Source organism: Anser anser, assembly GCF_964211835.1.
Source record: "Anser anser genome assembly, chromosome: 4".
Classification (NCBI taxonomy): domain Eukaryota; kingdom Metazoa; phylum Chordata; class Aves; order Anseriformes; family Anatidae; genus Anser; species Anser anser.
Genome location: NC_139724.1, coordinates 28,522,396 through 28,539,540, shown reverse-complemented (window position 1 = coordinate 28,539,540; position 17,145 = coordinate 28,522,396). Strand labels below are relative to the sequence as shown.

The window sequence follows — 17,145 nt, the reverse complement described above, 5'->3', positions numbered from 1 at the left end:
GTTCCTATTATGTTTTTCTTTTCTTTTCCTGTTTGTTTATGCTGGCTGGAAGAACAAAATTAAAAATTTTCATCTCAGGTTGAAGCATAATTTGGTGTGATTGCTCAGCTTCTGATCTCACTACCAAGAATGTCTTGTTTTAGGAGTTGATAAAAAAAAAAAAAAAATTGGCTCTGTTTCACCTCAGTCACTCTTGGCACTTCTTCATCTGCTCTTCTGGTGTTTCCATCTGCTCCTTTATTCTGCAGTTTCTTCTTTAGGGCCCAGTTCAGTACTAACAAATGCAAGTGAGTGAAAAACTCACTGATTTTCCAAGGGTACTGGATCAGATGCAGATGCTATTCTGCATCCCAGTCAGAATCTTCCAGTAGTTTCTCATTGCTGAAATAGAGAATATGGTAATTCTCTGCGGCTTTGAGTATTCCTTTGTTCTTCCTCCCTCGCAGGTGTCCAATGATTGAACCTAGCACTGTATACCTTACTTAAGAAAACAGATCTATAAAATTAAATGAAGTATATCACAAGAGATGAGAAGTTTTTTTTTCTGAACTTTTTGAATGGAAGCTCTTTTAGTTACAGAGCAAAGCTTAAAACACAGGGTTTTCTGAAAAACTCTTTCTACTTCTTCAGCAATTTAATACTTGCCCTGTTATTTAAGCATTTTTTTTTCCAAATTTAGCAACTCCTTGAACAGTGGTTATTAAGGCTGAATAATCATTCTGTTAGTTAACATAAATCACCTTACTGTGCTATACAGAAAAAAATCACACACGCTTGAGTCGGTCTGCTTACTTGGATATTGTGCTTTCAAATCCACGTTTCGTTTCATATCTTTTTCACCTTGGATTTTATTTTCTTTTACAAAATGCACAATCAAATGAAAGCTTACTAAATCATCTAGCTGGTAAAAATATAATAGTTGTTCGGCATTTGTGTAGTGATAGGCACTTCTCATAGTGAAAACCATGCATTTGTTACTTTTAGGAGGCAGCTTGTCTAATTATGTGCAAAGCTCAGCTGTAAGGTTAAGTAAAGAAGGAAGAAACTAGTAGTGAATAGATGCAGAATGCATTGATTCACTGTTTTTCTCCTAATTTTTTCATCCATTCATATAATGTACATATGAAGTAATAGTCCAGTGTTTGCCTAAGAATGACGTTATGACAGTCACCCACTGAGTTAATTTTTTTTTTGCTATATGGTATGCTGTCAACTTGTGTAAAAGCTTTTAAATAACTTTAGTAGATTAAGTGACTCTTTTGTTCAATATTTTTATGTACTGAAAAAAAAGTATTTAGGACATACCACCCAAAAAAGCTCTTGCTTTCCTTTCAAACAACCATTTTTTTTTCTTTCTGCTAGTACTTTTTTTTTTCTTTCTCCCATTTATTATTAAAGATGTGGAAAGTTAGAGCAGAATCGTATAGTTTTTTTTTTTAAAATTCTATCTCCACTTCACTTTCAAAAATACCCATAAGCACATGAGTGTTTTCCTTTGATAAATAAAATAATTGGAGTGCGAGATTCAGCCTCCTCTGCTGGAGAGAAAGGATAGAGAGCCTAAAAATCCTTTTAAGCTTAAACAAACAAACAAACAAGCTCCAAAACTAATGTTTTACTGAATCAGCTATTCAGTGTGTTTCCAGGCATAGTGATGTGGTCGCTGCAGACAAAATCCAGAGAGAAGTGTTGCACTGATTCATCTTTCATTCCTTCCACCCCAAATCTGCCTAAGCCAGCTTTTAACACTTCCCACTGCCTGTGAGACTTGGAAGCAGCTCATTATTGCTCTCAAAGGTAACTGTGCCTGGGGCAGCTGTTGGAAGAAAGTTCTCTCCCTGTAACTCCTGGAGGAGTGGAGGCGGGGGCACTGCATCATTGCCCAACAGAGCACACCGGCTGGCAGGTCTGTGTAATCTCCCCTTCTCTGTGCCTTGCTGCCTGAATATACCTTGTTCTTTATGTCCGTTTTGGAGTGTAAGAAGGTATCTGGTATATGGAGGCTGTCTGGGATGCTGCTTCTGTCGTATGTTCCCAGAACAGAAGGGGAAAATTGTTTCTTACTTTTTCAGAGTGGTAACGTGTTCCCAGATTTAAAACCCTGAGGGTTTAAATTTAACTTTCAAATTAAACAGTTGGCCATGCCATAAAGAGAATATTGCAGACAGGTGTGGTGCCTACCATCACTGCCACCAGTAGGTCCTGAAGGACCACTACCTGCTGATGCCATGATCAGTAAAGGTGGTTGGTGGCTGGTCTGCTATCTGCATTGCTGTGAGGAACCTCTGTCAGGTAGGGAAGCCAACAGGAGGAGAGCTTCCCAAGCTGTTGGCAGGGAAGAACGATTGAAATGAAAAGATTTAATTCCTCCCTTGTTTTTGGAGAAGGCATGGAAATGACAGGTTTTTGGAGTTCCTGGGGACAGGAACTATTGCCGAGTGAGGACAAAATTTTTGTGGGAGGCACTTATATAAAAGCTGACTGGAGTGTGTTACAGTTTAGTGTGGTAAAATTATACAAATAGAGTGGGGAAGAAGATTTGATCAGAGCTCCATTTACTTTTACTCTTTGCTTAAAAGCTTGGAGAAGATTTGACATTGGCTTCTCTACAGCCAGAATTTGTCCTTTGACTCTTTTGTTTTACTTATAACCAGTGAATCATTGTCCTAAATACTTTTGTTCTGACTCAGTGTGAAAATTTATGGTGGTCAGCATCAGTATTTGTAATTTACTGGGTGTCACTGGATTGGAGTGTAAATCATTATAAGCATACATATATAGCACTGACTAGAAGACATCATTTTGTAGGTGATGAAGTATATCAGTGGAGCTGTTTTTCTGGTGATTTTAACTGACTTTTCAGTTGGACAGCAGCTATTTATAAATTCATAATTACATTTGCCTTGAGTCCAAGATATGTGATAAAGCAAGTAAAAGAATAAAGTTGAGAAGGTGCCTACATAAGGCTTAAAGGGAGAAAAATATCCTTCCTGTGGTTCTGTTTTTGCTGGGGAGTGCTGTGTGTATAATCTTATTCTAGTCATGTATTCTACCTTATTCGCTCTGATAGTGATAAAAATATGATCTCTTTAAAATGATTTTGTTTGTGGAGTACCTGAGAAGTTCAAATGAAATGTACTTTGCACTCTGTATGAAAAATGATCTCTTTCAAATTTTGCCCAGGCAAATGCTATATTTATATGGGTGGACATTTGGCCTGGGAAATCATCTGCAGTACTCAGTGCATGTGCTGGTATGTTGCTATTGACAAAAATGGAAATTATGGTGCACACAAAATATTTCTTTCAGGGACTGTGTGAGGAGCTGTTTCTGAAGAACTGGCCTTATAAGCAGAGGGGTTTTTACAGTTCTTGTGGCAGTATTCCAGTGCTGGCTTTAGGTGGGAAACCAAGCTCCTATGAAAGATGCCACTGTTACTGCATACCTGATTCCAAAAATTTTCACTTCACTGTTGTACAAAAATACAGGATAAACTGTGATGCTCACTCTGATACTCAAGTTTCTGATACAAAGTAGAGCTGTTATAGCAGTTATGTTTGTCTTGTGGGTGGGTGCAGTAGCTGAAAAAAAAAAGGAAAAAAAAACAAACAAACAAGAAGTTTGTCAATAAGTAAATATATTTCTGGAAAACCCATGTTGATAATAGCTTTTCAGTTAATTTCATGAAGTAAAAGGAGCTCGCATGCAAGTGCTCATTTTTTCTGCTTTTATATATTTTGTCTCTTTAGAAAGACATACTATGCGAATTATAGGAGGGTTTAGATTTCTTTGTTTCCTTTCTTTTCTTTTTTTTTTTTTTTGTCCTTTCAGTCCTGTAAGTGTCTCCAGTGGCCTTGAAACTACTCCCCATGGGGCCCAGAGCTCCTTTGCCTTCCTCCCAGTTTGTCCAGCCCCCTTCCCCACAATCTCCAAACTCTGTCGGAGAATCGGCTTCACATGACAAAAAGCCTCCAAACTGCATGCAGGCAAAAAATATTGTCACAAGAGAAAACAACATGCTACATGTGTGAAAGCAAGAAAATCTGTTTCTGGCTAGTCCCTTGGCCTGTTCAGGGCAAGATGTACTTATCTGTGAAGCGCCTTGCCCATGTATGGTGGCGGATCAGGTCAAATAAATAAATAACAGTCAAAACTCAAAGTTCTTTACTCTGGCAGTAAATTAAAGTACATGAGAGTTTGCTTGTGTAGAAAGCTAGATGAGTTTATCAGACCAGAAATAAGGCGATGGAAAATACTTTATCCAAATACACTCGTGCTGAAGAGAGAAGGTTGATGCCAAACCCTTGATAAAACCAAAGGCCCACAACCGCGGTCGACACCAGGGGTGGGTGTGGAGTTCAGGGAGAGCCAAAAATGAATGGGGATTTTTCCCTCTAGCAAAAGGATGTTATTTTGCTTTTGTGTTTTGTAAATGAAATCACACAGGAGGTAATGAAACTTTCATCTTTTTGCAGCAGTATTTTATTGCCTTGGCCATAAGGGAGAGGCTGGAGATAGCACAGATAAGGCTTCCCAGGTACAGCAGGTTGGTATTGGTAGTATGATGTCCTCGAGCTCTCCTACACGGCTGAACCTGCAGGGTTGGTTTGATGTGGAGTGGGATAGCAAAACATAAAATCTTGGGAAAAATTGTATCTGGTCCTTTGGGAATCTCATTTGCTGTGTCCACATTAGTGAATGATAATCCTTAGTCCCTGAATACTGAGGCTGTGGAGTGGCTGGTGTCTGTGCTAGTAAATTTTCTTTTCCTACAGCAATTGTGGCTGTAACTGAGCTGCTTATGAGGCATGGGCTATGGTTTTAATTGCCCCATCCTTCCGAGGAGTTGCTTAGGGACAGCACTGTTTGGAATGGGTCAATTTCACACCAGGAGACTTTCCAGCAGTTTGCTAATACACCCTTCATCACTTGGGACTCTTCCAGGCATTAATTTACAAATCTGCATGTAATTTACACATATTTGTAGGTGTTTTGAGTTTGCTTGATCTATAATTTAGATAGATATTGTTCAGGTAGCTTCATCTTCTGCTAATTGGCTGCATCATCCCTTCTGAAGCAAGTCAGTTTTAGAAAAAGTTGAACCTGGCAGACAAATGATGCATAGAAAAACACTCTACATGTGTCATTGCTGAATGCTTTAAAAGAAAAATGTGTTTGGGGTATTTTTTTTTTTCCTGGTTATTTTTTTCCCTAATTTTCAGTTTTCATTCAGAACACTGCATGAAAATGTATAGTAGAGGAAACTGTGAAAAGCTCTGTTGGAAGGTGATAAAGAAGAGGCATACAAGGCAGTAATGTATTTTGTTAATAACTGGAATACTTTGGTATAGTAAAAAGAATTGTGATTTCTGCCCATGTCTAACTTGTGCAGGTGCTCAACTGTATTTTATGTGCCTCCTTACTTTTAACCCAGTGTCCTGTTTTCTGGATAAGAAAAGGAGTTTTCACACCCCTGTTAGGGAATCTAGAGGTTTTTTATTGATTATAAAGCAAGGAAGGTGAGGTGAAAGTAAAAAAAAAAAAAAAAAAAAATAAAAATCAAAGGCAATAGAGAAGAAATCTAGGAGAGAATAAGACAGAGATGGAAGGTATATAAGACAGGAGGAAAGGAGAGAAGAATCTCTCTCTACTGATGCTTATTGATCAGGAAGTGAAAATTAAAGTAAGGGAATAGAATAGTAAGGGAGAAACTCAGATTAAAGAATCCATCTTTTGTATTTTACACAAATATAGAATATGAACAAGCTATAAAAGGGATTGGAAAGGAGGGGATAGAGCATCCTGAAAGAAAACACTTGTGAGATTCAAAAGGCAAAGAAACTAGAGACCTCCTGAAAACCAAATTCCATGGGCAGGAGATGCATAGAGTTCTTCACCAGACATGGGTTGTCCGGTGGCAGGAGGATTGTCAGGCACCTGCCAGGAAAGGGAGCAAGGTAGGGCCCAGCCTTTCCAAATTATGTTTTTCTCCTAAGGCACTATGAAGGGAGTGTGTGCACTGTCATGCACACAGATGTTTATTGTCTGGAAAAAGGGAGTGCTGCTGGAAGAAGAAAAAAAAAGCTTGTTATGCATATTGGTGGTACATTAAAGTTGCTTTCACAAAGGTGTTCTTCTGTTCATTTTGCATAGGCATAGAGTAAGGCAAGTGAAATCCTCTTTGCTAAGTGTAAATTCTGGGGCTGAATAATTGCCTTTATTTTTTCCCTGTGCAAGGGAGTTCATGTGATGCATGCCCAGATTCTGGAAAAAAGAAAACAAAAAAACAAACATTAGTTGATCCAGCCATGGCTTGCCTATGTTACAACATGCTAGTTCAGTGTGGTTGTTAAGAAGGTTTTCCATTTCTTCTCATTCTGCATGCAGAATGCTTAGAAATCCCTTCTTCCTTGTCATGCAAATACAACTGTCCTAACAGCTGTTAGGATAGGGAAAACTGGCTGGGGGGAGTAATCAAACAAAGTATTGTGTACCTAAACTGCAGCTCAGTTTGGGTGTGTGGTCCCTAAAGCATTCTTCGCTCAGGATCCCTGAAGCATACACCTCTTCAAGGGACTGCAGTAACACAAAGGCTTGGGTACACAAGGGAAGTGTTGTAATTAAATTAAGTATGTTTAGAGATCAGTTTAGTTAAGCTGAGGCATTGCCTTCTTTAGACATTCTTGCTTCAGTTTAAGACCACCTTATGCTAATCTCTTAAAGTTAAATCAACATAAACTATTCTTACAGCAAAAAACTTGAGTAAACTTGGTGTGTAAACAGTATTAATTAGTCAAATCAGTTGCTAAAACAAGCCTCTTGGATAAAATTGAAGGTTCTTATATAAAGTTTCCTCTCAGTGCTTTGTTGGAACTCAATAGAAATTTAAAAGTTAAGATCAGGTTGTTAGGTTTACCTTGGTAGCACAACTAAGAACCAATTTGGCAAGAGAAGAAAAAGATTGCCATCCTATCTTCCCCTTGCCTGCTACTTATGCCAAATGCTGAATCAGTCTTTGCACAGGTATGCTCTGAGGGGCTGTGATGAGGATGATGGGAAGACAAAGCGTCTTCTAAGTTAATAGGAATGTTGATGGTAAACTGATTACCACTTTGTAGCCACAGCTCAGAAATAAAGGATATAATCACATTCATTTTAGTTTGTTTAGTTTGGAAATGTATTTCTCTTCACTCTTGTGAAATACTAAGTGAAAGCACTATAGTGAAATCGCAGTGACATCATACATACAATATTTTTCTGATAGGATTTTTCTTAAGAAGTATTTGTGGGGAAATGCATTCGTTTTTGTCTGCCCAGGTAAATTAAAAAGTAGCTCTTATGATGTATGCATGAATAACTGCATTTCTTTCATAGATTAAACATTTAGTTTTATGACTTTTTCAATGTTGGAATACATGAACAATAAAAGGTACTTTGAACATTCACTGTTAGGTGATGGTGTGATTTGTGAGTTCTTGAGTACATTTTAAAATATCCAAGAAGACCTACCATTTAACACAGTTTTTTCAAGGATAAACCAAGAGAAAGACGGACTGAATGCTACCATTGAGGTGACCTGATCTTGGCAGAGTAGGGAACAGACTAACACGGATAGCAGTTCAACTGAAATTTAAATTAGTTCAGTATTAGGTAGAATTAAAGCCTGCTTTGTAAAGAGTGCTTCTCAAAATGGGGATATTTTAAAAGCATGCTTACTTAAACACTGATCTGAGCTTCTGCTTAGGTGTCTGATTTCTATCAGCTGTGTTTCTGTGTTTGAAATAAGAGGAAACCCAAATAAGGTAGTGTGTGAAATGTCAACGAGTCTGAATTGGTTATATCTGGTTAGAGCACAAAAAGCAGCTGAAATATTTGTTTTAATTATGAAAACATAAAAACTGTAACCAGGTGCTTCAAGTTATATCTGTTATTTTATAAACATTAGAAACAAGTACAATTCTTTAAATTGCATGGGTGCTCTCAGTAAGCCACTTAATTTTTACAGTGAAGACTTGTGTTTGACACAACACTACTCCATCCAGTTTAACTGACAAAACAGAAGTCTTTACTGTGACTAAGGGGCTGGTGGGGTGTTCTAAAAATTTATATTCCTGTATATTACAGAGTTCAAAACCACTTTAAATGAAGTTTATTCTAATATGTTTGGGAAATAGAAAAAATATAATTGAATTTGCAACTTGCGCTGTTCTCCCAATTGCTCTGCAGCTGCAGTCACAGCATCTGAGTAGGTAAGGTGGGCCTAGGGAGGGCTGCTGAGTAGAAATGGTAGGCACGGTCCAGTTCCTCTGACTTTCTAAGCATGTTATCGAAGATAAGCAGATTTTTGTCTTGTGAGCACTTAACATATGTCAATAAATAGAGCCTGTGTTGACATTCTTGGCTGGTTCCATTGGATGTTCTTGTAACTAAATACTTGCAGGATCAGAATTTATCTCAGTACGTTAGCAGAATCTGCAGTATTAGGTTCAGATAGAAATTGCGTGTCATGCTCTGCATTACACTTCTGAGATCAAGCTTGAAGTTATCTTTGCTTCAGACCCTGTGACTAACAGCTTGAGTTATAAACTTGTGGAGTTAATGGAACTGTAAAATAAATATTAATGTGACTAAAATTTTAGTTTATGCTTTGTAAACGTATACAGATAGCCATTTCTGCATGTTTAGAGGATGAAAGTACAGTGAATTTATTTTAATGTGTAAATTTCACCTTCGTAAACCTGTTCTGTTACCTGAGACTAATCGTTAATTTGCAATATCAGGTATTATATGCTGCAAATAATTTATCTTTCAAATCTCACTGAGGGTCCATTTCAGAAGAATTTTTCCCTTTCCTTGTCTCTTCTTGTACAGTACTCTGATTATGTATTCACTGAGGGATAAACTTGAAAGGATTACTGGTGAACAAGCTAGTGGATGAATATTTTTCTCTTCGATGCACATGACGGATTTTGGCAGTGATAAGCCACACACATGATTTATAAGAATATTTTTGAAGTTTAGAAATTGCCATCAGCTGTGATTTTTTTTTTTTTTTCCCTTACATGTCTAAGAGAATATTTTACCATCTGGAGAGTAAATGTATTCTACCTTTTCGTGGTGAATTTGGATGAATGCAACTGTAATTTGTTTTGTTTTTTCTTCACAAAAACAAACAAACAAAAAAAACTAGTCAAAGTATCTTAGTCTCTTGAATACCAGCTGGCAGAGGAGTTGCCAGTTGCCTTTTGCAGAACAGATGAATTTCCACAGCAGTTCCTTGATTCAATCCATAGCAATCATTTTTGGAAGAACAAATTACAGCAAACATTTTTTGAAGTTAGAATTTTCCTCTTGACCCTTATCAACATTGAGTTTGAAATGATGGAAACTCATGCAGATTGTTGACTGCTATGGGTTTCTGATTTCCAGTCCCTGTTCCCTTATTGCTCGTGATACTGTATGTGTAAGAGCCCATCTTTTTTCCCTCTGTTACTTTCTGTTGCTGCTTTAAAATGCATGATTAGATCCCAAAGACATGGCAAACTTTTCTTGTGTTTGAAACTGCCATTTCACTCTGATACATGTATTTTTTCCCCCCCCAGCTCTTTTCTCTCCAGCAGCTGCTGTCTCCATCACAATTTTGCACATTAATTGCTGGGCAGCTCCAGTGCCACAGGCAGTTGTCTTTCATGGAGTGCCTCCACCCCTTGCCATGCATGCCTTCCTCCCCTTGACGTTAATGGGACTTAATCACTCCTAGCAAAGGAGAAATAAACCACAGAGAGCCTCTGCCATCAATTCACCAATGTACCTGACTGGCCTGGGATTTTGTCGCTTGCTCCTGAATGCATGTCTTTTTGCACAGAAATGTCACTTAGTGTCAGTCTTGCTAATATTGGGGCTTTGATCTGTTTTATGCTGAGCTTCATGGCTGTATCTTGTGCTTCCTCAGTGCTGACTGCTACAATTTAGATACATCTTTTTATTGTGTGTGGCTGGCTTTTGTGTGTGGTTTAATTAATTAATTAATTAATCCTCTGATGCCTGTAGCAGTAAGGATGCTTTGTTGCTTGAAGGTGCTAGAGGTGACATGCAGTTTTCCTGATTTTGGTGTTACTGGTTCTTTAAACAGTAGCTCTTTTGTCAATTATGCATTAGTCTATTTGCCTTTCATCTTGACTGTTCCTTTTCAGGGATTTACAATATTGTTGAGCTGAGGATTCTCACAGTAGATGGTAATGGAGAAATTCTGTTAAGTAAGTTTGTTTAAGAGTGCTGATTAAGTAAATGTTGCTAAGTCTATTACCTTAAGGCAATGTGTAAAGGGGCTTTATTTTCCTTCTTGTGGTAGAAAATGTAGTTTTAATGAACTTGGTTTTTATTTGTCATGTACTAGGTTTTTCCTACTCGATATCCTTTAGGAAAAACTTGGTGATACCCTCATTCTTCTTAATCAAATAGATTAATAAAATGTAAGAGGATTAAACATTTTAGCTTCTGGCCTCTACACTTAATTTCAGAATACTATTCTGGAGCCAGAAAAACTTACACGCTAGTTTTTTATGTTCTTCTTTAAAGTACTCCAATTCTGGAGATAGTTCCCATGTAAGCTAAATTGTTCTCACTTACAAGAGTATGTCATTTGAAAATCTGTCTTTCATTAATGGGAGAGTGATTCTTCCTTGTGCTTAGGCAAATCAGTAACTTAGTGTGTATGTGAAGTTATTCTCTCAATTGAAGTCCTTAAAGTTTTGCCAGTTAAGAATTTGTATGATATCTTAATTTACATGAGATATTGCTTTTCATCCAAGGACCTTAAAACATTTTTTAAACATTAATTAGGCTGTGCAGTGCTTCTCTAAAACAATAAGACTATTTGCCCATTTTTCAGAATTATAAACTAGTACTCAGAGTTGTTAAAAGATGCTTTTGAGGCCAAAAAGAAATACTCTTGATTATTAAGCCTTCCTTAAGCTTGGGAATAAGGTTGTTTTTCAGACCCTTTTTCATAACCTTTAACAACTGAAGCATATGTATACAGACATTGTGAATTTCATCTTCTTCCAGCTTCATAGAGAGTCCCAACACTGGCTTTTGTGTCTGTTCTTTTTGGTTCAAAGTATCCAGGTAGTGCAAGGGCTGTGCTGTGGACCTACTAAAGTGATGTTTGTATCGTACGAGGTGAAGGGTATACTTTGCACACCCTGCAGGATGTCAGGGGAGGACAAGTGAGTGACTTGGGAGCAGAACTGGTGGCGTCTGAATGCTGTGCAGTTTTGTTGGGAAGTGGTTCCTGGAATAAACTAACTTTAGAGAACATGCTTAGATTTTGTCTTGGAAACAGCAAGTTGGATCAAATCAATAAAGAGTCAGGGAACGAAGTAACAGTCAGTGAGAACATATTAACACATCTCCAGTGCTCAAATTTGCTTGACATAGTCCTCTTTTTATTTAGCAGTGTAAGACCAGGATGTCTGCAAGAGAGCTATTTTTAAAGTATCTCTGTACCTACTGGGTGACTAATAAAACTTTTGATAGGGCCTTTGGACAAACTTATCTACTGTACAGAGCTCTATATATGGCTTAATTCAATTACTTTTTTCTGTAATTGCTTTTAAATAATCTTTAGTATAGTTTTTAGTTTAAGCCCACATCTTGATTCTCCATTTGGGTTAATTTTGTAATTAACTGTGCCTTTTTTTTTTTTCTTTTTGGATCAAATACTCTTTCAAGTTTCTAATTATTTTCTCTTTTACTCCTTAATTAATCTAAGAATCCAGAGGGAAGATTCTGTCCGATGTCCATGGGTAACTTTGGTGCCAAAATTACTAATTACTGGCAAAAGTTATTTCAGGGGATTATGCAATTTTTGACAAAAAAATTAGCAAGTGCCTTTAGGTATTCAGGTTGCTGAGTAGTAACAGTAATTACTAAGTGATACTTACTGTGCCAAAACCAGCCAACCAAAAAACCAAACAACCCAAAACCAGACAGAAAAGAACATGAAGCTTTAGTGTTTCAAATTCTTGAATTCTGTTCTGTCTACTAAATAGAGAAAACAGGCAAATAGTGTATCTTAAAATGTGCACAAATCTTTAATAGTAACTTAATGCAGTGCTGTTTTTTAATTCCAAAACATTATTTGGGGATATCTTTTTTTTTTTTTTTTAAATCACCTGTTCATGTTGTATGTATAATCTTGCATTTTCTGAACACGTGACACACCTGGCTTGTGTGTGGAAGATCAGTTATATTGCTACCACTTCTTATGCCTTCACTGAAGAATGTAATTATGCTGAAACAAGGCACAGAGTTGCGTATCCACGTTCTGTATTGAATTTGAGAAATATTGGGAAGGAGATGTAATGAAGCATTAGAAACACAATAGCATTCATCTCCCTTAATGTTATCCTTCTGAAAGAGAGGTGTTTAGAATAAGCTGGTCATCTTTAATCCTGCTATAATTAGTGGAAAGAGAGAGGTGGCAGTCACTAAATCTGCTTATTTTAGATAGCTGTGCTTGGCCTTGTCCTGAGGTGCCTGCCTGTCTGTTTATTCTTGTTGAAAGCTAAGTATAGAAGGTTTTAGATGCCTAAGCCTATTTAAGCTGCACTTTGAGAAATGTTGAGTTCAGAAAAAAAAATATTTAGCCTTCCCATATAAGTAATCAGGTATTCTGTTCCATTAAAGCTGTTTATACCAATGCCTATGCACTGTGAGTGCACATGGCTAGTATTTGATATAACACTACACATATAGATAACATTTCTCTGTGCCTTCCTTGTGAAGGACAGCCTTTTGAAGAACAATTTCTGTGTGCTGCCTGTATCTTCACTTTTGCAAGCTTACTTTGTGAGCGTTTTTTTCTGGTTTTCACTTTTTCCTGCTTATGCATGTTTGGTAGGTCTCCTATATTTTCTCATTGAAGAATAGGTTACAAGAAGAAAAAAAAATGGTTTTGAGGCATTCTTTCCAAAGATTTCCTGGTATGTAAAATGTCTATTGTATGAGCCAAGTTCTTCACTGATGTCTGAGGGATCTAGTCCTTGGATAAACTGTCGCATAACTGGACATGTGCTTTGAAGTTTGCCCAATTACTAGTATTCATGGATCACATACAGAGATCTTCAAATAAAGCTACTGAGGCATATCTGAAAGCATATCCTTTTCTACTTCCTTTTTAGTAACTCATCAGAGCTCTAGCATTAGACCAAGAGACTTCTAAAGGATGTTCCTAACTTAGTGTAGGGAAGGCTTGGCTCATGTGCTATGGTTATATTCAGTTATGAAAAAATAGGTATATTCCTCTTTAGGTACAGGTGATGCTCTTAGAAGAAAAAGGATTTTTTTTTTTTTTTTTCCTTTTCCTGGAAACCTGGTATTAACTTTATTCTCTTAGCATAAGTAAACATGCAATGGCAAGTTCTAAACTCTGCAATTATTCTTCCTTCCAAAGAAATATTGGCTGAAAAACAAGAACTTCTTTTCATAAAAATAGCCAATGTTTCATGCTAGAGAAGAGCAAACTGAAGACTTTTTTAACAAGTGCTACCTCCTCATCCTGAAGTGGGAAGGAGGGGGCTCTTTGAAACTGTTGATAACCTTCTGTAGCATGTAAGGTGTTTGTTGGTGATGTTGGTGAGATAGGACCGTAGTAGGATAGTATTTTTTTTTTTGTTGTTGTTCAGTGCAGTGGAATTGACAGATTATATAAAATGCTATTGTAGTTCCAAAAACTGTTTCCATAGAAAACAAGTAAACAGGTAAAGCCATATATTATGTTTTTTTGTTTGGTGAGTGCTCAGTTTTTTTATGCATTGACAATAATGCTGAGTTTTCAAAAACCACTTCCATAATGTATGCATGAAAACCTTAGGTAAATTGTACATATTTTTCTATGAACTTTGCCTTTCTGTATTGTCCTGGAGGTTAGTTTCTTATTCACACTTAATGCTGTTTTTGCATAACAGCTAGTAACTACTGTTTTCCTTTATTTAAGATTTGTTTAGGATTAAAGAAAGATATTTATGTTGATAGCTAATCAAATATGTGAGTATTTGTATATTTTCAAATCGTTAAAGAATGTTACTGTTCACTTTTGGAGGTCCAGAATAAAGAATGGATGGAAGCACAGAACTGAAGCAAAGAATTGTAAAAAAACGAAAAGTAAGGTCATACAAAACAAGCTAGGACATAGTGGAAGTTGAAGATATATATGCCAATTGCAGTCCTAATTTGGCTTTGAATAGTATTTTCACTTTCTCCGAGCATTTATAATCATATTTCTCTGTGTCTGCTGATTCATCCACCACTTACTTGGAACACAAGAATCACTTTGGGTGTCAGAGACAAATATGCAAACTCTGTGTGAATCTACACATTCTGTGTAAGTTGTCAATTGTATTTTTAAGGTTAACATTTAGAAGAGAGTTAGCCAAGGACAGAAATTATATTTACACTGTAATTTGTAGTCTAAGTGGCAAATATTTATGAATTTGTCTGCTTATGAAATTGTTCCTACTACCAAGTACATAGAATAAGTATGAATGAACCCCACACCATTTCTTCAGCATTTACTACATTTCTCTTTGATAAAGTAAATTATGCTATTTTTCCAAAGCACATACATAAAATGCATGGATGCATTTTTTTTTTTCTTTTGAGACTATCATTTTGCTTCTGTTTTTCAGTACACAACCTTAAGTGGCAATTCTATGCAGTTGTTGCCACATTGTGATGAAGGCTCTAATGAAACTTTCCATAAACTTGTAATTTATTTTGTGTTAGAACATGTTTAACATTGGACAGTAGACTGTGCTGCACAAACACTTCATATAGGCTTCCTTATAGCTAAATAGTAATGTCCACTGATCAGAAAAAGTTCTAAGCTGTATTTCAGCTGTGGATTTGAGCACAAAGCTGGGTTTTGCTGCTGAAGCCAGGTTCCTTAAACTGTTCCTTACACAGGGCCCCAATCTGAGGTATGTTATCTGTCCATTTTGCCCTCTGACACTTATTTCAAACTTAAAGAGGATCGGAGTCCTGCCTGCAAATGTAGGGTATATAATTTCATAATTGGATCAGATTACTACACCTGTACTTAGACTGTTATGCTTGGTATTTTAAGATTCTTGTGACTTTTAGGGGAAGGGTAGGATAGAAGCTGTTGCAAATCTTTGACGTTTGGAAGAGAAAAGGCCCTACAGCTAGAGAAACACTTCTTAATCCCATCCAATTTTGCTCAGATTTATTTGAGTTTAAACAGCTCAGATGCACCCTTTCCCTTTGCTTGCTGATTTTTCTCAGGAAAATGGTGTCAATCTGCCAAATTAATTCCTGAATGTAGCTGTTCCAGGGAGGGGATCCCAGGCTGCCACTGAAGCATTAGTTTGCATTGTGCTGGGAGCTGGCAGTAGAGCAATACTAGTTGGAGTTAGTGAGGTCCTACCTCCTATCCTTAACTGCATCCCCACAGCCTCTCAGAATACCATTTAGGAGAAAATGTTCTCACAATTCCTGGGAAACTTAGAGAGGCAGATGGCCTGGCCAGGCTTGCTCCATAAAACCATAGTGTCAGCAACCCTTCCCCCTCCTCTGGGGGCACAAATATGTGGCACAGATCCCACCTCCAGGGTGGGAGAAGAGAGATAAATTGAGCCAGGGCTTCCCTGACCGCTGCTGGAGTTAGCACTTCACTCCAGGGGCCATTTCCCACTCTGGGATGAAAGCTTTCTTCTGTTGCCAGATAATGTCCTGCATCTCATAGGCTGCAAACTCTGATGATGGATGCATGGTCCTTGTTGCAGTCCATATTAGAAATTGACTGTCCTTTTCACTGTCTACAGCAAAAGCTAGGAAACTACTTTAAAATAGGTTTAACTTAGTTTGTAATGAGACATGGTAGAAGCACGTCATGCTTAATGAGGTAATGCTTAATGAGGTAGTCATACTACTGTTTGATTTTTAAAAGTTATTTTCTTTCAAAGTAGCCCTATAATAGAAAAGATTTAAAGTGACTGTATATCTGTTATTTCTGAACTTAGTTTCTTTATATCCTAGTCTACTTTAGTTTCATGTGAATAAGTCTTCCCCCCCCCCCCCCCCAAGTCATAGTACATCAAAATACAAGGCCCAAAATAAGTGGTACGGTGCAATATTTTGTTTTGTGGGAAAACTTAAGGTATCAACTTGTGTAAGAGATCATGGGACAGATTGAAGTGGAGAGCCTACATCATTGCATAGGCTTTGTTTAAAATGTACGCTAAAAACTTCAAATGAAGTTTGTGTGAAAACTAAAAGTAAACATTATCATGAACATTGCTGGATTTGCAAAACAACCTTACTGTTCTGTTTCTTGAACTAATTAGTTAAGGTCTGTTGGCAGACCTTTTTCAGAAAACTGTATGAGTGTTACGAGTTTTTTTTTTTTTTTAATAGTGGGATAGTCTTACATATTATAGTGATGAGATGTCTAACAATGGGTAGATACTTATCAGTTTTACAGAAAATCGTCTTAATGAATTTAGCTTTTTTTTTTCACCCAGAAGGAGTAGTTTTGAAATTCAGTTTTATCTAAATGAAAGTTCACCTCAGTGTACAGTTCAAAGTAGCTTTTCTTCCAAAAAAAATACCATGAAATTTTAGTACTGCCAGGTATTCCTGTCCATGTTATTGTGCGGAAAGATGTGATGTATTTGGCTGTTAACTTATCAGATATCATCTTTTCTATTAAAGAGCAGAGTGCACATTGCCAACCTTTTGTTATCTAGTTTCCCGACTACAGTACAGAGTCAGGCTCTGCCAATCTTGCTTATATTTTGCAAGCGCTTGCCACTGACTTAGTTATCTCTTCCTGCTAGTCTGCATCCTGCCACTTCGCTGTAAATGTCACACACTCTTCTTCATTCATGCTTCCTACTAATAGTTATTTTTATTGAAATTGTATACTGAAACATGTAAGTATACAGAGGGAAAAAAATAATATTGCAAACTCAGACACTGTTGTATACATTTTCATAAGAGGAAAAAATACCCTGCAAAAATTGTGCTGCTTGATGCTTATACACTGCTTGGTGAGAGGAATAAATAGGAAAGGAGACATAAGAAATGTCATAATCAAAAATACATTAAAAATGATTCTAATAG

General features: G+C 37.0%; 1 protein-coding gene across 15 annotated transcripts in view; it reads left to right on the top strand.

The window, feature by feature from the left end:
* TLL1 (tolloid like 1) overlaps window positions 1-17,145 on the top strand; it is a 161,543-nt gene that overhangs the window by 39,896 nt on the left and 104,502 nt on the right. Inside the window, exon 1 of one of the 15 annotated variants that reach the window (XM_083834086.1) lies at window positions 1,918-2,292. The exons of 9 other annotated variants lie outside the window; for them this stretch is intronic. In XM_083834086.1, coding sequence (XP_083690212.1) covers window positions 2,229-2,292 — 64 coding nt within the window. In that variant the 5' untranslated portion in view covers window positions 1,918-2,228. 5 more of the 15 variants (XM_083834081.1, XM_083834078.1, XM_083834087.1 and 2 more) reach the window with 5 other exon arrangements.